We start from the raw sequence: 22,767 nt of genomic DNA, 5'->3' as shown, positions 1-22,767 counted from the left end.
TATCTCTCATATACCCTCAATTATCAAGTCCTATGGATTCAACCCCTTAAACATGTCTTTAATCAACCTAATTCTTGCCATCCCCAATATAAGGCCTTTGGGTGTACTGTTTCCTCTGTCTTTCTGCAATACAGAAGACTACTAGCTGCACTGTGGCCACTCACTGTTAGGTTAACCCATAATCATCCTCCAAAACTGTGCTGAGAACAAATATATATCTGCCAAATGCAAATTAATATGAAGATGTCATTGATAAGACAAAACAATGGAAATATTAAAAAGCACCAATTTTTACCACAGATTCAGTGCAATCTCTATCAGAATCCCAGCTGACTTTGTGCATAAATTGACAAGATGATCCTAAAATTCACATGGAAATGCAAGAGGATCCAGAATAGCCAAAACAATCTTGAAAAAGCTGAACGAAGTTGAAGAATTCATAGTTTACAGTTATAAAACTTACAGTTATAAAACAGTTTACAGTTATAAAGCTACAGTAATTAAGATTATGGTAAGCATAAAGACAGACTTACAGATCAATCTAATAGATGTGAGACTTCAAAAATAAACATATCTATGGTCAATTGATTTTTCACAAGGATATCAAGATAATTCATTGGAACTAAATAGTCTTTTCAACAAATAGTGCAAGAACAGAAGATATCCCCATGCAGAAGAATGAAGCTGGATCCCCACCTCATACCATACACAAAAATTAACTCCCTGTGTAACCTTAACATAAAAATTAAAAATGGATTACAGATCTAAATCTAAGAGCCAAACTATAAAACACTTAGAATAGAGGGTGTAAATCTTCAGAAACTTGGATTTGGCAATTGTTTCTTAAATATGACACCAAAAGCATTAGAAACAAAAGAAAAAATAAACTGGGCATCATCAAAATTAAGACTTGTGCTTCAAATGGTATCATCAATGAAGCAAAAAGACAACTCTCAGAATGGGAGAAAATATTTGCAATTCATGTATCTTACAAGGGACCTATATTTAGACTACATACTCTTTAAACCCTATAATAAAAAGATAACTAAACAATTTTATATAGTGCAAAAGATCTGAATAGACATTTCTCTAAAGAAGATATACAAATGACTAGTAAACACATGAAAAAATGTTCACAATCATTAGTCATTATGTAAACATTAGTTAAAATCCTAAGGATAGCTATAATAAAAGACATAAAAATATGTACTATACAGAGAACAGATTGATAATTGCCAGAGGTGGGGGTTGGGGGAGGCAAAGTAGGTAAAAGATACAAACTTCTAGTTATAAAATAAATAAGCCCTACAGATATAATGTACAGCATGGTGATTATAGTTACTAACACTGTATTGCATATCTTAAAGTTGCTGAGAATAGATCTTTATATAACAAGAAAAAAAATCTTTGTAACTATATATGATAACAGATGTTAACAGGACTTATTGTGGCGATCATTTTACAATATATACAGACAACAAATCATTATGTTGTATACCTGAAATTAATGTAATGTTGTATGTCAATTATAGCTCAAAAAAAAAAAAAAAGGAAAAAAGTGTTAGCAAGGATACAGAGAAATTAGAACCCTCATACATTGCTGGTGGAAATGTAAAGTGGCATAACCACTTTGGAAACAGAATGGACTTCTTCAAGGAGTTAGTTATCAAATTACCCAGCATTTCCTAGATATATATTCAAGGAAAGCGAATATCCACACAACTTATACACAAATGTCATATTGTTATTCATAATCCCAAAGTGTTACTTGTAATGGTCTAAATGTTTGTCAATTGATTAATGAATACAAGTGGTATTTCTGTACAATGGAATATTATTTGGCCATAGGAATGAAGTATTTATACAAGTCAAAACATGGATGAATCTTGAAAATACCACACTGAATGAAATCACACATACTGCATGATTTCATTTATATGAAATGTCCAGAATAGACAAAAACACAATGTAAATTAACGGTTAGCCTAGGGCTAAGGGTGGGGGATAGACAGGGTTTCTTACATGAGTGATGAAAACATTCTAAAACTTGGGTGCCTGGGTGGCTCAGTGGTTGAGCGTCCATCTTTGGCTCAGATCGTGATCCCAGGGTCCTAGTTGCAAGGAGCCAGCTTCTCCCTCTGCCTATATTTCTGCCTCTCTCTGTGTCTCTCATGAATAGATAAAATCTTTTTTTTTTTTAAAGGAATTCTAAAACTAGATTGTGATAGTTGCATAATTCTGTAAATATACTAAATAAAAGCTTCAGTTGTATGCTTTAAATCATATGATATGTCGACTATATCTCAGTAAAACTTAAAATGCACCAAAAAAAAATTTTTAATTTTGAAATTTAAATTTCAAAAGTGCAACTTAAAATATGAACATTCCCTCAAATGTGAACTCCTCCTATATCGTCTGATAGTTAATCAACTGTCAGCATCTCAGATCTTTGACCTCCCTACCACTGACCATGCCTCATACTCTCCCGGTTATCTAGGGCACTCCAACCACACCATTCTCCTATCTATTCCCTAAATTCACCACCTTTCTTTTCCTGCCACCATTTTAAAGAATCAGTCCTAAGGGTACATGCAGACAGACTTGAGTATCATAGTTGGGGTGATGCCAAAGAGAAACATATTCATATAGTAAAAGTTGAAAATTGTAGATTCCTTCAGGGTAAAAAACACTAAAAGTGAGTTTTGGAATAACAGATAAGCATACTTGTCATTTGAAATATTATAGTTTTATTTAAACTATTATTGGAGCAGCCTGGGTGGCTCGGCGGTTTAGCACCGCCTTCCGCCCAGGTCGTGATCCTGGAGACCCAAGATCGAGTCCCACATCGGGCTCCCTGCATGGAGCCTGCTTCTCCCTCTGCCTCTCTCTCTCTCTGTGTCTCTCATAAATAAATAAATAAATAAATAAATAAATAAATAAATAAATAAATAAATAAATAAATAAATAAAATCTTAAAGAAAATAAAAATAAACTATTGGTTTCTTGAAATTTTGTTGTTCAGATTTCAAAATGATAGGGTAACTAAGAGTGAGGGCTTTGGAGTCCTACTATCTAGATTTGAATTGTGGCTCTGTCACTTAAGAAAGTTACTCAACATCCAGTAACTCAGCTTTTCTCATTGCAAAAAATGAAAAAAATGGTAGTATCTACCTCATCAGGTTGTATTAAATACTAAGTAGGCTCATACAGAGTGCTTATAATACCTGTAACAGTAAGCACTCAGAAGACAGACAATATAATGGTTAAGAGTCAGAATAATGTCTGAATCCTGGCCAACCTCTTAAAAGCTTTAGGAATATGAGGTCTTGTTCATACTGTTTTTTTCCTTTCCTCAAAATATCTGTGCATATTTCAGTTCTGCACTTAAAAATTACTTAAGGGGCGCCTGGGTGGCTCAGTCGGATAAGTGTCTGCCTTTGGTTCAGGTCGCGATCTCAGGGTCCTGGGGTGGAGTCCCATCAGGTTCCCTGCTCAGTGGGGAGTCCGCTTCTTCTTCTTCTGCCCTCCCCCACTCATCCCCCCACTGCTGCTCATGCTTGCTCACCCTCTCTCTCAAAATATTTTTAAAAATTATTTAATATATAGAAACTAAAACATGAGGATAGGAGAAATAAGTCTCACTTCCTGCCCTGCCCTCCCCGTTTCCATCCCTCAGGCTAGCCACTCCACTTATAACCTTTTGATTATAGCTCTAAATAACAATTGTACCTTTTATTTACATATAAGGAAAAGATGAATATTTTAATCACAGTAACATTACTCCTTTCCCTTTTAGTTCCTCCACTGCTGAGTAACTTTAAGACACTTAAAATTCTTATCTCAACCAGTTTTAGAAAAACACCTTCACTTCCTTCTGAATTACCAGCTATACTATTACCTTATGGTTTGTCTTTCTAGAAATTTGTCCATTTCATTTGTTGGCATAAAATTGCTTATAACATCTTTGTAATTTTTACTTTTGTACAGTCAGTAAAATTCCCTCTTTCATTTCAGAATCTAGTATTTTCAATCTTTTTTCATAGGCCGATCCAGCAAAGTTTGTCAATTTTGATTAGTTTAAATGACCACCTTTTGGATTCACTGATTTTTCTCTATTGTTTTATCTATTTTAACTTCTGCTCTAAATCTTATTTCATTCCACCCACTTGCTTTGAGCTTAGTTTGCTCTTTTTCCAGTCTTAAGGTGAAAGGTTAGGCTGTTGCTTTGTGATCTATAATGTAGGCAGTAGAAACTGTACATATTCTCTCTCTAAAGCATTGCTTTATTATCCCATTACAATAGGTTATCTACATTTTCACTTATCCCAGTATATTTTCTATTTCACTTGTGATTTATTTTCCACACTTTGGTTATTTAGGAACGGAAGTCTAAATTCCACATATTTATGTATTTCCCAAATTTCCTCATTTTTTCATTGTGATTTTGCAGGATTTTAATCATGAGGTTTCTTTTATGACCTAACATATTGTCTAGCCTGAAGAATGCTCCATATGGACTTAAACAGAAAGCAAGTATGTTTTAATTGGGGATTCAAGACCACAGAGGTGCTCTTTCACAAGAAATTTACATCTTACTACAGGTGTTAAAAGCAGCCTGGGGTTAGCTAGAAACAGTATTTATCAATCTTTTTCACATCATGGCATACAAAAAAATGGTAATATTCACAAGGAATACTGGAGTCAACAGAAGCAGCTCCTATGCAACTTGGGCTCTTCCAGGCAATAGCTTAAATACAGAGAGGTGAAAGGAATACCTAAGCACACTTATAACTAGAGTGACCATATGCTCCAGGTTGTTTGTTGTTCAGGTATGACTACCAGTTACTGCTTTTTCAAAAACCTTCCAGCTTGGATAATGGATTATGATTACACTATCTATAACCCACTCAGAGTAATACCAGCCTCTACTACTACTAGGTTGGGAAGCCAAACTACAGTGTTACTCCCCCAAATGGTTCTTAACCCCGGCTGTACATTATTTTACCATAATTTATGAAAGCCAGTGCTCAGTTCTACCCTTCAGATTCTGGCTTTAGGCATCTGTATGTTTAAAAGCTCTAGGGTAGATTCTTTTTTGAGTAAGGGTTAAGAATCATAGCACCTAGTTTGGATAGAGGCCACCATGCAGTATCATATTGTTCTACTTTCCTTAAGCAAAATAACTAATGAGAAACAAACTCTAGTCTGTCCATTCTTAATTCTTCTCCTGCTCCACCCAACCTCAATTTCTCTCCAACAACCTTAAGGGATAACCTTTGTTACCACACCCCCCACTACTCAGAACTGGTGAGACTGCCATGTTTTTCACTTACCTTATGTGGTTTGATTATACTGACACTTATGAACACCTACTAATCCCCTACCCATCTCCTATTTTCCAAAAATACCTATAAATTGCTGTTCTTTCGGTGGTACTGTTTCTTGTTTTCTAATGTTGCTATATTTGTCTGCATTTCTTTAGCCACTTTAATGAATTTTGGAAAAGGGAAGGCTTCATCTCACCATTTTCCAACCTTTTTTTCATCATTTGGTTTTTATAAGAGAGCTAGTTCTAATTATTTTCTTAATGTACACTGCTTTTTTTCTTGTTCTTAGTATTCAGCAACCTCATCAACAATCAATTCCCATTTTCCATTAAATAAGAGAAAAAATAAAAAATATAAATAAATAAATAAATAAATAAATAAATAAATAAATAAATAAGAGAGACACTTCCCTTCTGAATCCAAGGTTACCTGGATTCAGTCAATAATAGTATTGGCTAAAGGTTGTAACATGTCTCACCAGCCATTCAAATTGTCATTCAAGCTCTTATTACAGAGGACAAGTAGGAGCTTTGGAGGACAAGGAGGGTGAGGAGATAGCTTAGGGGAAATATCCTGAGTTGTTTAGGTCTAACTTTTATCTGATACTAAGCTTATACATAATCAGATGTTGTTAATGGCAAAATTAACAGAAAATTTCTATGCTTTTAACAAATCTCCACTATCCTCACCTGAGTATTTTCTAGTCAGGGTATAAATTCCAGTGTGGTACAAACTACTGGCCTCTTCTAACAATTATCCAATTAATTATCCAATCAATTACCTGCCACTAGTAAAAATTCTCGTTCACCCTAATTCACAAGTATTGAGGACCTGTTCTGACTGGTGACTGAGGGAAAAAAAATCCAAATTTGGTGGAAAATGCTCATAATTCTTCAACAATTAATAAATAATTAATAAATAATAATAAATAATAAATATAATAAATAATAATAAATATAAATAATAATAAATTAATAAAAATCTGGACCCCCCCGCCATCATGTAATCTCACCCAACTCGATGCAAAAAATTTCCAGTATAAATAGGTAATTTAAATAGAACTTTAGAGATGGATATAACCAAATCAAACTTTTTTAAGGCTGGTAATTCTCAGTCATATAATAAAAGGTCACTATGTCAAAATACACTCTTTGTTCTTCCCATATTTTCTACAGGATTTGTGGAGAAGGAGAAATGAAACTTGAGAAATTCTAAATTCATTCAATAAAAGCAAAAAAGTAAACCCAAATATTTTGTTGCACATCCCATTAGTAAATCAGAAACCATTTTATATGAGGGTGTTTCAAATGTTGTTAAAGTGAAAAAAAATGTTTAGCTTATTTAAAATTCTTGTTTAGGATCAATTTTAAGTATTTAGTTCCTTAGCCAGTAAAATGTTTTTTAATCTTTTAAATATATTAGGAAATGGTTTTGTATTTTATATATTCTCCATTAACTATAATCAATAATTTAATCAATTATCCAAAGTACTTTATTTGTGAACAATGTTAAGAAACTGATGAAAGCAACTTTGTATAATTATGCTTTGTTTTACAAATTCAAAGTAATAAATATGTTCATTTTCTTATTCTTTCCAAAGGTTCAATTTATAAAAAGCTATTACTGCTTTAAAATTTCAAAACACAGTCTGTGCTTAGTAACATTTTCAAATTTGTCTCTAAGAGCCTGGTGCTATAAAGAGAAGGAGGGAAGGTGGTTGGGGACAAGAAAGAAAGGAAGAGAATATTCTTAAAATGAATGTTGATAAAATTAAGAGGAATAATGGGTTCCATCAGTTAACTATATAAAAACTTCATGATGTTTTAGCACAACCTGGTGGTGATTATTTTAGGTACAGCAGATGTCAGGAAAATAAAATTTTCTAGTGACTTTAAATCCACTTACGGTAATACCCTTTTAATTCACAAATTTAAATATAGACATTCAGAGCAACCATAAAAACATATGCCTTATTCTTAAAATGGCATTTCGAAGAAAGGAGTTAGCCAAAAACAATAGCAAAATTACATGATTACAGTAGGCTGACTGTGCACACGATATCCTTTGAGTAAATGTCAGAAAGTAAAATAATCACAGTTCTCTACTGTCATCAAATTATTTTTAAAACCTAATTTTGGTACTCCTATGAACAAAAGTACAAAAATCTTTTTATGATGAACTGCTTAGAACAGTATAAACACTACTGTTTCGTTTCTTCAGCATCTTTCTCTCTAAAACTCTTCTGTACTTCCTATAGAAATTACTTTGTTGGGGCAACTTAAGTCTAAAAAGGCTTTATGCAAGTGGCCACTGGTTACCGATGTAAGTGCTTGTTCTTTTTTTTTTTTTTTTAGTGCTTGTTCTTTTTAAGAGAAACTGTATATTGTTCACCTAGATGGCATTTGGCATACTAGTCTTCAGCATGTACTAAAGTTTATTAACAAATGTGTGGGATAAGATTATTCTAATATTTAAAGTATGAACAGTAACATTCTTTTAGAAACAAAGCAAACCTAATAAAATTTGGTATTATCAAAATCTTGTTCTGCTCTAGCTCTTTCCATTATTCCATACTTCTTCTTCCTATATGAGGGTAAAATACCTGAGAACTTACTAGATAGTGAACCTCCCAATATATTTAGGAAGATTTATTTTGAATGTGTTAAATGTGTTCAGTATAAAATAGCATACATAGGTAAAATGCTACAAGAGCTTAGAATGTAATTGCAAAGATGTGTTTTGTACATTTGTCAAGTATTTACAAAATTCCTTTCTCCATCTCACTCATTCTATAATATTCACTACCAGCATTGACTCCCATATGCTCCCTGGGCTCATTTGAAGTACAGGACACAGTAAATTATTTGACTGATGACTTTCTCCACTCTCCTAAAGGTGGTATATAATCAGTATCATTCTAGATGCCTCAGGGAGTTAGGGCTTAATTCTCTCCCGGAAATCCAAATAAGAAAGACTGATACACAATAGCGTACCTCCTCTTCTTCCCCAAAATACTCTAGCCTTAGAACCATAGTATATCTATTTTGTTTTCATAGTATATCTATTTAACTAATGGCAGACTGTCCTGTATTCGTAACCACAAGGGACAGTTGTTTGAAAACACCCAATTTTATACATTTAAATCTTATTCTCCCTCATTATATTTTTCTTTTCAGTCCCTGCCTTTGTCAAGCTCAGTATACATCAATCTCAGTATACATAACAAGTCACCTTTTTTGTGACTTCTTACTGATTTTCTAACCAGAAACAACAAAAATCTTTGAAGGTCTTCTGGAAATTTAGAGGCTACCTACCATTTCTTGATCTTAATATAAAGCACATATAAATTTTGAGTTATTCTGTTCCTATGAACTCATGATGAAAGATGAATGATTTTCATCAAAAAGGTGGTATGGATTTTGAAAACCTTTACTTGACTCTCTTAAGAGGATAAACAAATGCTAATAGTTGATAAGGGTTTTGTGATACGTGCTAACTGGAAAATTCTTAAAGTTCATATTACTAAGCCACAGCAAATACTTTTAAAAGGATCTCATTCCAGGCTGGAGGGACCTTTTTTTAAAATTATACTGCAATGTAATTTGAAACTAAAGATAATTTTCCTTGCTAACACTGTGGAACAAGTTTGCTTAGCTTCTTCAGTGGTTTGACTTCTTTCCTCTTAAGCTAATAGTGACAAAGATCCTAAAACAAGAATCTCTTGAGTTTTAAAGAACTATCCCAACACATTTATACATTGGAACACTAGTCATACTACTCTATACTATAGACCACAGGCTGACAAACTTTCTTTGTAAAGGGTCAGATAGTAATTATTTTAGGTTTTGTAAAGATGTAGTCTCTGAAACAATACTCAACTATCACTGTTGTACAAAAGCAACCACAAATCATGAGTAAAAGAGAAAGTATAACTGTGTTCCAATAAAACTTTATTTATGGACACAGAATTGCATATTAATTTTCTTAAAATATGCTTTCTTTTTAATTACTTAAAATTGTACACAATCCTTAGCCCACAGGCCATGAAAAGCAGGCAATGGGCTGGATTTGGTTCATAGGCCAGAACTGGCTGTGCCTTGTATGGACAAAACCACTTAAATTCCAAGTCTTCAAAGACTTTTGTTTTTTAGATCTCTCATTTTAAAACTTACACCAGACAAGTTATCTACTTTCTGGATAAATATACTCACATGAGAAAGAGAAAATAATTCAGAATACATATCTCTACTTAAAAAAAAAAAAACCAAAATCTGCAAAATGAATGTTTCATCTTAAAACATATAATTAGGAAACATTTAAAATTTTTATTCTATGCAGTATAAAACAATATGCATAGATTTGGTACATAATTTCTTGGTTTGTACTTTAAGAAAAAGACAATGAGGAAAAGGTTTATAAATTTCTCCCTTTTATAAAAAGTTGCAACTGAAATCAGCAATTCCTTGCATGTACAACCATCAACTCTGAATATGTGAATTATACCTAGAAATTGGAATTTACCTAGAGGAGTTGTGGGTGCTCTTTTAAAATGTACAATTATATCATAGAACACTATGACTTCTACAATTTGGGACAGTTTTGAATATGAAACTCCTGCCTCCATATATATAAGGAAACAAGAATACTCTTTTTCCAGTCATCAAGTATAAAAAAAACTTCACAGTCTGATTTACCTTTATCAAAGGTAAAATGATTCACTGCTACATTTCATGGATTATTTTGATCCTCAGTAGTTCCTTAACACAAAATACATTTTGCATGAACTTTTATCTGTTTGGGTTTTCCAAAGCAAGATACTAATACAAAATGAACTGAACTGACAGAAGTCCATGGGCTAAAGAAAAAGGAATTAAATATAAAATGTTCACCAACTTTATCCTTTCTAATTTTCAACAGCGTCAGGTACTGAGACCTAATTGGTGTCTTGTGTCTATCCATTACGAACATAACTCAATCTTCTATTTTAATTCTCCTCAGTGTCATCTTTTCCTTGGTGCTTTACTGAGCGACGTAGAAGATCATTTCGTCCGACTTCCATCATCTGTTCTTCCCAAGATTTCATTTCATTATAATAACGAATTTTATCATCATTAGCAAGTTGAATATATACCTGAGAGAAAGTGTGACTGTTAAAATGATTTCTTTAGAAGAATCCTTTACAATTAATATATGGAATGTTCCATATACTCTAGAAATCACCTTACTGTTCTACATGTATAAAAAGGGACTGAAGAATGTTTTTTTGAGATAAAAGATGAGAAAAGGGCCAGAGATAAAGATTTTTTTACGAATTAATAAAGTTGGTAAAATTTTAGGGCTTGGGATATGGGAAAGGAGAAGAGGCAAGGAGTAATCTTCACTGAGTAGAATGAACACTAAGTTATGAGTGACATTGTTTTAAATACCAATTTTATTTGCAGTTAAAAAGTAGCCAAACTATTTCTAAGGATATAAAAATAATATTAAAATACTTTAACTGTGTTACTAATGGTACCAAGTTGTTTTCACATGAATCAAGCCTTGCCCTAGTATATTTTCTCACAGATATTCTAACTAGACACTAGAAACTAAAACCATACTTACTTGCTTTTGAGAACTAGAGAGATTTTTCCAGTTTTCATTTATAGTCTTCAGCTTTACCTGTAAAACACATGTTTTAAGCACCAGATACAGAAACTTAAGTGGTTAAAGTTTTTACTATTATCCATTCTAAAATCATTCTAAAATCTCAGATATCAATAATCACAAATTCTCATCAGCCTTAACTTTCTAAATAAAAACTACTAAACTGTTAAAACACAGAAAAAAATGACTGAGATAAGGATATTTATCCTTTTTATTGAGATAAAATCAACATGTAACATTTTATTAGTTTCAGGTGTAAACCTGATTATTTATTTGTAAGTACTGTGAAATGATCACCACCATAAGTCTAGTTAACATCTGTCATAATAAAATAGTTACAAAAGTTTTTATGATGAGAATTTTTAAGATCTATTCCAGGTAACTAAAATATGCAATACAGGGCAGCCTGGGTGGCTCAGCGGTTTAGCGCCACCTTTGGCCCAGGGCATGATCCTGGAGACCCGGGATTAAGTTCCACACTGGGCTCCCTGCATGAAGCCTGCTTCTCCCTCTGCCTGTGTCTGCCTCTTTCTCTCTGTGTCTCTCATGAATAAATGAATAAAATCTAAAAAAAAATAATAAAATATGCAATACAGGGATGCCTGGGTGGCTCAGCGGTTGAGCATCTACCTTCAGCTCAGGGCATGATCCCAGGATCCGGGATCCAGTCCCGCATCAGGCTCCCTGAGAGGAGCCTGCTTCTCCCTCTACCTATGTCTCTGTCTCTCTCTCTCTGTCTCTCATGAATAAATAAATCTGTTAAAAAATAAAATATGCAATATGGTATTATTAACTATAGTCACCATGTTGTACATTACATTCTCAAGACTTATTTAAAATTAGAAGTGTGTGTCCTTTGACCATTCTCACCCATTTTGAGCCCCAATCCCAAAATCTGGCAAGCACCAATTCAGTTTCTGTATATATGAACTTGGTTGTTTTCAAGATTCCAAATACAAGAGATCATACAGTATTTGTCTGTTTCTGATTTATTTCACTTAGGATAATGCCCTTAAGGGCCATCTGTGCCATTGCAAATAGGAAGATTTCATTCTTTTTGATGGCTAAATATTCCACTGTATATTTGTATATACACACCATAGTTTATCCATTCATTCATCGATAGACAGTTGGATTGCTTCCATGTCTTGATTATTGTAAATAATGCCCAATGAACATGGGGGTGTAGCTATTTTTTTGAGTTAGTGTTTTTGGTTACTTTGGATAAATATCCAGAAGTAGAATAGTTGGATCATACGGTAATTCTATTAATTTTCTGAGGAACCTCATACGATTTCTATAGTGAGCTACAATTTACATTTCCATGAAATATGTACAAGGGTTCCCTTTTCTCAGCATCATTGCCAACACTCATTATTTTTTTTTCATCTTTCTGAATAGACATTCTAACAGGTGTGAGGTGATATCTCATTGTGGTTTTGATTTGCATTTCCCTGATCATTACCGATGCTGAACCTACCCGTTAGCCATCTGTAGGTCGTCTTTGGAAAAATATTTATTCAGATTCTCTCCTCATTTTTCAATTGGGTTGTACAAGTCCTTTACATATATTAGATATTAAGCCCTTATCAGCTATATGATTTTCAAATATTTTCTCTCATTCAGTAGGTTGCCTTCTCATTTTGTTAATGGCTTCCTTTGCTGTGTGGATATATCTTTTTTGACTCAGCAATATTAATATTTAAGTATAAACCTAAATTCCTAGGATAGACTAACTTCAAAAACTACATTTTTCTTTTTTTTTTAAGATTTATTTATTTATTCATGAAAGACACAGGGAGAGAGACAAAGACATATGCAGAGGGAGAAACAGGCTTCCCGCAGGGAGCCCGATGCAGGACTCAATCCTGGATCCCAAGAGCCAAAGGCTGATGCTCAACCGCTGAGCCACCCAGTCATCCCCAAAGACTGTTTTTATTTCTTCCCTGTATTTTAATGTTTTATTCTAAAATTTGTGCCAAAGTATTTAAATGTAGCCATAGGAACAATACAACACTAGTTCTTAATTCTACTTAGCTGAACTTAATTTTATGACTTGGAAAAAGTCATTATTACCTCCCTTAGGCTTGGTTCTTCATTTATAAAATAAAGGGATTCAGGGAACCCATGGCTGGAGGAGAGGCAGAGAGAAAAGAGTCAGCACCCCTCATATACCTTGTGCTCTTGCTCCCAGAAAGCAGAAACTGAAGAAATGAATGGGTAGAGAATGAGGGGCAAAGGGAGACACAGAGGGGCAGAAGGCAAGTGTGAAGGAGAGAGGGAAAACGGTCTGAAAAGTAACTGTTTAAAGCTAAGAGAAAATCACCAGTGATTTGAAGGAGAAGCAGAATGAGAATAGTGAACTTTACTGTTCTGAGCCCTAAATTTCTTCCATCAACAAAAATGGAGGTACCAGATAGTATCTGAGACTACATAACCATTACCTTTTGAACATTTTAAAACTTACTTTTATAAACACATCTAATATACTCCAGGAAAGTTACTCATTAAATAATTGCTCTCTTAGCTCTGGAAGGAATTGCTTTAATGCTCTCAAGTCTTTCTCTAATTAACTTTTTATTTATATTTAATCCATAAAGTTTTATATTCACTGAATTAAACAGTAATTTACAAAGCTCTATCCCTAAATGATCTGAGCTTTCACCTAAATAAAATAATCCATTAAAGAAAATTAAAGAGACGGAAAGATGTTTACGCCTAAAACCTATTAAACATCATGTGTCCATCATGTGAGGGACACAGTGAGATGGTACCAGCTATGAACCAAGAAAGATCTCACCAGTAGGCAACAATTATGATGCCTTGATCTTAAACTTCCCAGCCTCCAGAATTGTGGCAATACCTTTCTACTGCTCATTTTTTTAAGAAAAATAAACGAATAAACATTTTTAATGGCATAAGCCTACATGGACAAAATAACAGGAAAGAGCACTACCAACACAAAATTTTAGAAGCTGAAAAGCAGGTGGAGAAATGGTAACTGACTTACCTAACCAATAAGGCAGATTCCCAAGCTGGCATTGGGGAAAGCCAAAAAAGCAAACCGGTTTATAATGCAGAATTCCCAAAAAGCTCAGGAATTGGCAGCATCAGATAAGAAGAAAACAGAGGTGAAAGTTGGGCTTAAAATAGGAGACTGACTGAAATTCACTTGAAAAGGAGATTAAATCCCCACCATGGGCAGATTCTAGGATTTATCCTCTCAAAAGGGCAAAATAGAGCTATTCTGTGGTTCCCAGGTATAGCTGGAGCCAGTGGTGTCATACTGAAAACAAGGAGAATAAGTAAAACTATATACAATATCCCAGAAAGAAAAGCAAAAGAAGCTACGAGAAAGCAATACAGAAAAGAAAATGAGAGGACCAGCTCAGAAGACTCTCTTTTAGAACAGAGGAAAAAAAGGGGGGAAGGGAAGAAAAAAGAAAGGAGATCACATTCTAACAGTCAAAACTGTTTTATATTTCTCAAAAGCAATACCAGGAAGCTACAAGAGAAGAAGGTATATTTTTAAAATTTTGAAAGAACACGATTCCTACCCTAGAATTCTGTGCCCAAACTATCAAACAAATGTAAGGATAGAAATTTTTTCAGACATGCAAAAAGTAAAAAAAAAAAACTGATCTCCCATGTACTCTCACTGGGGAGATGCTGTAACAGAAATCAGTAAACCAAGAAAGACAACAGAAGAAGCAAAAGCAAGTGTCAACTGTGCACTAAGCATAAAAGGCCACAACCAAACTGGAACAAATCAGAGCTTCACACTGAAACCGACAGAATAGTGAATGCATCTAAATGCATTGAAAGCTGGTGAACACCTAAGAGTTTAAAGCTAAACTACTGATAGTGTATAAAAAGCTAAGGAAACAGAAACACAAAATATAATGAACTTCGGTAGGAATGAGTTTTGTAAAAAAGGAAAAATAATCATAGCAAATGGCACACCTTACTATGACTAACATTTACATAAACCATAACAACATAGTAGATACTGACCTAACCAAAATTATAACTATACTGGGAGGCAGGGGAGTGGAGACATGAACAATGGGATGAGGAAGTATTAAATGTTGGTCTTAAATAGTGGGAGGTAATGCCTAAAATATAGATAATGCTTCAAATTGGAAAAAAAATCAAGAAGTAACAATATAAGGTATTATTTAGAAATATGGAGGTCAATACCACAAGAATGAGGTAACAGTGAAAGGGTTCTGCTTCTGGAGTAAGCAGTATGACAGGGCTATGAAAATTGGTCCCTTTCATAACAAGTCTTATTTTGATTCTTTTAACTGTGAGGATGTATAACCAATATTTTTTAAATGATTAAAAATGACAATTGCATTAATTTTAATTTCCCAGGATAGAGTCCCTCAGCCATTAATTAAGCTTTCTGAGTGATTCTAAGGTGCAGTCTGAGTTGAGAACTACAGATTTAGAAGAGTTCTCTAGCATTTAACTTTCTTATCCTGGTAAGAAAACTAAATCCTGGGGCGCCTCGGTGGTTCAGTCAGTTAAATGTCTGCCTTCAGCTCGGGTCATGATCCCAGGGTCCTGGGATGGAGCCCCACATGGCAGGGAAGGGGGGGGCCTCTCCCTCTGCCCCTCCCTCCCCACTCACGCACACACACTGTCTTGCTCACTCGCTCTGTTCTCTCCCTCAAATAAATAAAATCTTAAAAAAAAAAAAATCCAAAGTAAGTCAGTGACTGAGCAAATTCCAACTAAGAAAATAAACAGGCATGTATTTTAGAAGTGTAAAGTCATAGAAGCCAAATTTTAAAATCCCAAGGAGTAGGGTACCTGGATTGCTCAAAAGGTTAAGCATCTGGCTCTTGATTTCAGCTCAGGTCATAATCTCAGGGTCCTGGGACTGAGCCCCATGTCAGGCTCCCTACTCCCCCCTTCCCTCTAGCCCTCCCCTCATGCACTCTCTAGAATAAATAAACCTTTAAAAAAATAAAATCCCAAGGAATATATCAGTGAAAGTATATAGCCAGGGAAGTCTGTGTCACATATACATTAATCGAATGTTCAACAGACTTGAGAAATTAACTACAGATCCAAATAACACAAAATGTGGCAGATTGGCAAAAGCCTTCATCTCAGATTGATAAAAGAGTTATGGATAGGGATCTGAATGCTTTTCTTACCTATCATATTATAAAAGAAAAATACGATTGCCCATTTGAAGCTTCTAAGGAGGAAATAAAGAATAAGCCACAGCAGGAATGACAAGCTTTTTATTTTGACACATTCATATGATGGTATTCATGTGTATAGTACATACCCATGGGCATCACCGAAATTTTATTAAAGAATATAATATGAAGCAATAAGTTATATTCAAATCTCAGTATAAAATACTGTTACTCTACTCATTCTTTCCCAGTGATTACAAAATAGTTAAGAATTGCCAGATAAGAAGTCTCCAGAACTTTTTCAATTTGAAAATGTTATTTAAATTTTTTAAAATTGCCTATACATATATTGGCCACTAAGTACTCAAATTAATTGTATGTGGAAAGAAAAAGGGTTTTCCTTTAAAAGAGATACAAGAAAGAGGACCTTATTTGTATAAAGTACTTATTTATAATAATTTACTACTGTTCTTCACCTCCTAACATATGGCATCCCTACAACTGTCTAAATATTTTAAAAATCAAAATAAGCAAATATTTAAAAACAAATGGGGTTCTGTTTTACCTGTGATGTACCATCCTTAGTTTCCTGGAACCTTTCAGCTATAAAAATGTTATAAGCTGAGCGAGGTCTTTTAGGTTTTCCAAGCATTGTTAACTCCTGAGTAACAAAAATGGAAGAGTTAGAGTTTTAACTTCTGTGAGACTTAACTTTACCTACAGAAACTTTATTCACTACTATGCATTATGGAAAGTTTCTGTAAGTCAGTGTTATGATTCTTATACAAACTATCTGTGCATTCTTAGGATGAGAATTTTTTTGATAGCACCAAGTTTTGAAAATTGTAACAGATTTTAGGAGTTCTTTTCCATATAAAAACACTTCCTTTACATATTATTTTCATGGTCTCCACAAATGGAATAACTAAGCATATATGTACAAAATCTTTTTTAAAGGTTAAAACAATCTCAGCTTCATCCTTACAGGACACTACCATCTCCAGGTCACTACATGCCTCTACCACAACTCATGAACACTAGACTACCTATTTAATAAGATTGAGCATCTGACTTCTGACATCTGACTTCCTGAGCCGAAGCTCAGGTCAGGATTTCTGGGTCATGGAATTGAGCCCCGCATCACGCTCCACACTCAGCAATGAATCTGCTTGAGTTTCTCTCCCTCTGCCTGCTCTCCCACTGATTCACATGTGCTCTTTCCCTCTCTCTCAACTAAATAAATAAATCTTTAAAGGAAATAAAAGGCAGGGGTGCCTGGGTGGATGAGTCAGTGAAGCAACTGCCTTCGGCTCAGGTCATGATCTCAGGATCCAGGAATCAAGCCCTGCATTGGGCTCTCTGCTCACTGGGGAACCTGCTTCTTCCTTTCCTGCTCTCCCTGCTTGTGCTTTCTCTGTCAAATAATTAAATAAAATCTTTAAAAACAATAAATAAATGAATGAATGAATGGCTTTAACCTATGTTTTAAATGCAAAAATCAGTTTTAGCCACAGGGAACATAAAACACAGTGATTTCATTTTAATTCCAGTGTATTTGTTACTTCTGATACTTATGTACAGTCCCAGCGATCAGTGGCCTAGTACTGAGTATCCTGGGGAATCAGTACACGTATGGGATTCCTATACCTAGCAGATTCAGGGCCAGGAAGAAAGTATCAGAGAAAAAAAATAAAAAGTGCTAACCTCTGCAGAGCTAAAAAGTGAGAAAGCTAAAAGAAGAAATAGTGTAGCAGTTTACTCCATGAAAGAGGTAAGGCTGGAGCTGCAACAGAGGAGATGTAGGACTTCAGCTGGTGAAGAAGCCTTTTGGTGAGTGGAGAGCGAAGTACAGTATCTGTTTGAAAAATAGGGGTGCCTGGGTGGCTCAGTCAGTTAAGCATCTGCCTTTGCCTCAGGTCATGATCCCAGGGTCCTGGGATCGAACCCCGCATCAGGCTCCCTGCTCCTGCCAGGAGTCTTCCTCTGCACCTTCCCCTGTTCATGGTCTCTCACTCTCTCGCTCTTAAATAAGTAAATAAAATCTTTAAAAAAAATAAATAAAATAAATAAATAAATAAATAAATAAATGGAATATGAAGACAAGAAAGAAAAAGGAAGAAAAGAAACATACGAAAGGGAAATCCTGTATCACCTCCCAATCCTCATTTCTGGTCCTTCCCACTCTTAACACTGAATGGGTGCATTAAAGAGGAAGGGAAAATAAAAGAGGGAGAATAAACTTTAATACTCACACCTCCAAATACCATCCCTAAGCAGACACTATTTCTGTTATTATCTTTCCTGGCTTCCTTCTACCAATTGAATCAGAAGACTAGATGACTATCTAGGTTACCTACTTTAAAATGGGTGAGTCCTCAACTCTGGTGCTAGGAGGACTTGACATTAGAGTCAGGGAGAGAAATGTTGGCATCACATTAAACTCTCAAATCTATTTTTCTAAAGACATAGTTTTTAACGCTAATGACCATTTTCTTTTTCTTTTTTTTAAAGATTTTATTTATACATTCAAGACAGAGAAAGAAAGCATGAACAGGGGGAGAGGCTGAGGGAGAGGGAGAAACTGACTCCCCACTGAGCCAGGAGCCCGATCGATGCAGGACTCGATCCCAGGACCTGGAGATCATGACCTGAGCCACCCATGTGCCTCTTATGACCATCTTCTATAGTTTAAGTACTAGACCAGCAAGCTGACCACCTCATACCTAACACTGGTTCCATACAAAACTGTAGTCTATCAAGCAATAGAATTTATGTTAATTAATAACCTTAAGCTGGGAATTACAAATTTGAACCATGTGGGGTTTTTAATAAGGAAAAATAGAATTTCATCTTATAGGTACTTTTTCCTTGACTAGATACAATAAGTCACTTCTCTCTGATGCGTTAATGAATTCAGTCTATTCAACATTCAGAATAAAACTCACCATTATTTATAAAACAATTCAAATCAGTAGGTTATTCTAGACAAGACCCAGAAGAAAAGATTCTTGTTACTCCTGATTTGGCTGTTTCCTGACTCTGTTCATACAGCTTTCATACTAGTCCTAACTACGTATCTTAAATTCAGATACATCTGAAAGTAGTAACAAGGGTTTCCAAGACAGACTCAACGCCAACTGGTACTAGTGGCAAAAAAGAATTATGTCGTTATTTCCTAAATGGAATATGCCTTATGACATTCTACCATTTAGGGATATATATCAAAATAAGAAAAACTCGCCTATTCATAGTTATATAAATTTCAGTCCTTTGCCAAAGGAAAAGAATGTTTCATTGATACTCACTCTTTTTTTTATTAATGCTTTCTTTTTTAGACGTTTTTGCAGGATTTCTTTTTCCAAAGACATGATCTGACTTGGAGTTAACTGTTCTTGAATTCTGTTTATCTCTTCTTTGTATGCCTGCCAGTCTGCCCTATAAGCATCTTCATAGATCTATAAACAAAAAACTCAAATAAGAAGTCAATAAACTACTGCTGATAGTAGTACGTAATAGCACACCTGCCAGGGAAAGACAACTGCATGACTTCATATAAAGACAGACTGAAACACCAAGTGGAAAACGTGCTCTGGAATCACATGTATATGGATTAAAAACATGTATCTTTCACATACATGCTAACCAAGGCGAGAGTTTAACAATTAGTCTTCAATTTCAGATTGCTGCCAAACCCTCCGTCACCACTGCCATATATCCATATTCTAATCATTTATGTGAATCTGAAGGTGTGAAGTTCCTTTATAGATAATGGGTGTTAAAAAAAATTTGTTTTGATCCCTCAAAGGACATGACTATTGTTCTTAACTGCAGAATAGTTAGTCAGCAATGCTGAAAACCAATATGCTTACTTTTTTCTCTGATTCAGGAAGTTCCCTCCAAAGTTGGGCGATTTTTCTAATTAGTTCTGAATTTTTTGCATCTACAGATTGGAATAAAATGAAAAAGGTCACAATTTTGTCTCAGGATTAACTTCTAAAGACTTCTAGGAAAGCATAATCCATTAGCTCTAAGTTCTATTACAGACGCCTCTATACCACACACAACTTAATAACAATGATTTAGGTTTTCTTTAACCAACTAATTTAAATATGATAATTCATATTTTATCAAACATTCTTTTTTTTTTTTAATCAAACATTCTTAAAATCTGTTATCTAAACAGTAAGAAGTATATCACATACCCACAAAATAGTCATCAAAAATTATTTGTTTAAGCAGTTGGGTAATCAACTTCTTCAAGCTCTTTGCTTTTTATTTCAAACAAAACTTTTTTCCCAGTCTTTCAAGAATTATTAAGTTTATAAAACTTGACTAAGGGCATCCCTGGGTGGCTCAGCGGTTTAGCGCCTGCCTTTGGCCCAGGGCGCGATCCTGGAGACCTGGGATCGAGTCCCACGTCAGGCTCCCGGCATGGAGCCTGCTTCTCCCTCCTCCTGTGTCTCTGCCTCTCTCTCTCTGTCTATGTCTATCATAAATAAATAACTCTTTAAAACAAAACAAACAAACAAAAAAAAAACCTGACTAAACAGTAAAATACAGTTTTGATTCATGTAACATCTTGTATTTCAATTACAGAATTACTACTTGCAAACAGACTATTCTAAAATCAATTCATTCTTCCCCATTTCCTTCCTCATCTTAATTGGAATGCCGGGGATGTATGTAAACATTTTAAGAAACCACTAAGTTTGAACTATCAAATTTTAAAAATGTATTACTGAAACATGTCTCTTAAACCAGTTTTTTATAATGTGAGAATTTTCATTACAGCTCATTTGGTTTCCACAAGTGCCCCATGAAAGAGCTTTAGAAATTATAAACAAAGTTGACTATTATTAATTTAGTTACTATCTTTACACCACTATAGCCCCAAATGAAGGCCCACAGCCCTTCCAGGGAGCCAACAAACATCCTACCTGAAAATCTTTTAATAAGGAATGCAACCAATTTACAGTGAAAAAACTCTTAAAATTTGCAGCAATTTGTTTAGAGCTTTAGTTTACAAAACACATCCACCTAAGTTATTTCATTGCAACTCCATTAACAATTCCCTGAAGCAAGAGCTGAGAGAGAAAATGATTCATCAATGGTCCTCCAGGCTAATGGCAACTAGATCCCCAAAATTCAGTTTTTCCAGCCTCTTCCCTGGGAGCTTTCCACTCCACACACTGCTATTTCTAAAATACTTTCCATTAAATAAGTCAGGAGGATAAAGTCAATGATACTGTAACAGCGTTGTATGGTGACTGATGGTAGCTACACTTGTGAGCACAGCATAATGTAGAAAGCTGTGGAATCACTAGAATCACTGTTGCACATCTGAAACTAACGTTAATACTGTGCGTCAACTATACTTCAATAAAAAATATATACAGTAATTTAAAAAGAAGATAGGGATCCCTGGGTGGCACAGCGGTTTAGCGCCTGCCTTTGGCCCAGGGCGCGATCCTGGAGACCCGGGATCGAATCCCACGTCGGGCTCCCGGTGCACGGAGCCTGCTTCTCCTTCTGCCTATGTCTCTGCCTCTCTCTCTCTCTCTCTCACTCTGTGCCTATCATAAATTAAAAAAAAAAAAAAAAAAAATTTAAAAAGAAGATAAAATATCTTCCATAAGCTCTCAATTATTTTAAAGGGATTTCTACTTGGTAAAAAATGTCATACTTCCTATTTTACGTATCACTAAAAGTAATGGTTATGTTTCCGCAGTCACCGGATGCTTTGAAAATGCGTATCAAGTTTGAAGTTTAACTTCTTAGTGACCTCTTTATCACTTCAGAAAAGAGTAAATGCTCCAAAACTCCTTACCTGGGTTCTGAGCTTTAAATATGGGTAGCTGTTCTTTAGAAAATCGAACGTATGAAGTCAGAGGCTTCTTTGGGTAATAATTCGCGGTGGATGAAAAACATCTCGGTACATACGCAAAACTAGGTACAAAGAAAACAACCGAGATCAAGTATTTAAGTACCAATATTCATTTGTATATGAACACAGATCCCAGATTAGATGTCATCAAGATGCTACAATGACACCGTGTTAGTAACATTTAAAACCCTGTCCTAACCAGAAGGAAGACCTGCAAAACTGAAGCATCAAAGCTCTTATCTACGCCTCCTCGGAAGGGCAAAGTGGAGGAGAGCACGTATACTTCAGCTCCTGGGCCCTGCCTCCTTAACGCCTGTACTGATGGCGGGAGAGTCTTGGCGCGATTTCGCAGAAAGCTCCGAACCGGTGCTACAAGGTTGGACAGTGCGGTGGGGCGGGGAGGAGGCGGGGGGACGGTGGAGAGGGGCGGGAAAGACTACTGGAGTAAGGCCTGGTCTCAAAGCCACCCTGGCAAAGTCGAGGTCTGAATCAAAGGGCCTAGACCTCCTGGGAGGGGCAAAAAGTACACACTCCAACCCCAGGGCGTCCTGGGCGCGCCACCTCCCGGGGTGGCAGGCGAGCGGTCCTACCTGAAAGGAGAGCGCAGTCGACTTCCACAGCCCGCGCAGAGGTCCGCTCCGGACTTTCCCAGGGCACTCAGCACGCTCCACACGCCCCGGAAAAGCGCCATTGCACCAGCCTACAACGCAGCGACCGAGCGCCAATCTCGTAGAGCCCCGCGGCGCCAAGAGAA

The 22,767-nt window shown here is 35.5% G+C and overlaps 1 protein-coding gene across 1 annotated transcript; it reads right to left on the bottom strand.

The window, feature by feature from the left end:
• Window positions 1–7,223: 7,223 nt before the first annotated feature.
• TFAM (transcription factor A, mitochondrial) lies at window positions 7,224–22,746 on the bottom strand. Its single transcript, XM_025434088.3, has 7 exons — window positions 22,604–22,746; window positions 21,957–22,075; window positions 19,999–20,069; window positions 19,435–19,584; window positions 16,695–16,790; window positions 10,932–10,988; window positions 7,224–10,458 (listed from the first exon to the last, which is right to left on the bottom strand). The coding sequence occupies exons 1-7, from the start codon at window positions 22,702–22,704 to the stop codon at window positions 10,312–10,314; spliced, it is 741 nt and encodes a 246-aa protein (XP_025289873.1). The 5' UTR covers window positions 22,705–22,746; the 3' UTR covers window positions 7,224–10,311.
• Window positions 22,747–22,767: the final 21 nt, after the last annotated feature.

This window comes from Canis lupus, chromosome 4, assembly GCF_003254725.2.
Source record: "Canis lupus dingo isolate Sandy chromosome 4, ASM325472v2, whole genome shotgun sequence".
NCBI classification, from domain to species: Eukaryota; Metazoa; Chordata; class Mammalia; order Carnivora; family Canidae; genus Canis; species Canis lupus.
The sequence above is the reverse complement of the archived record's forward strand: the minus strand, read 5'-3'. Positions and strand labels throughout refer to the sequence as shown.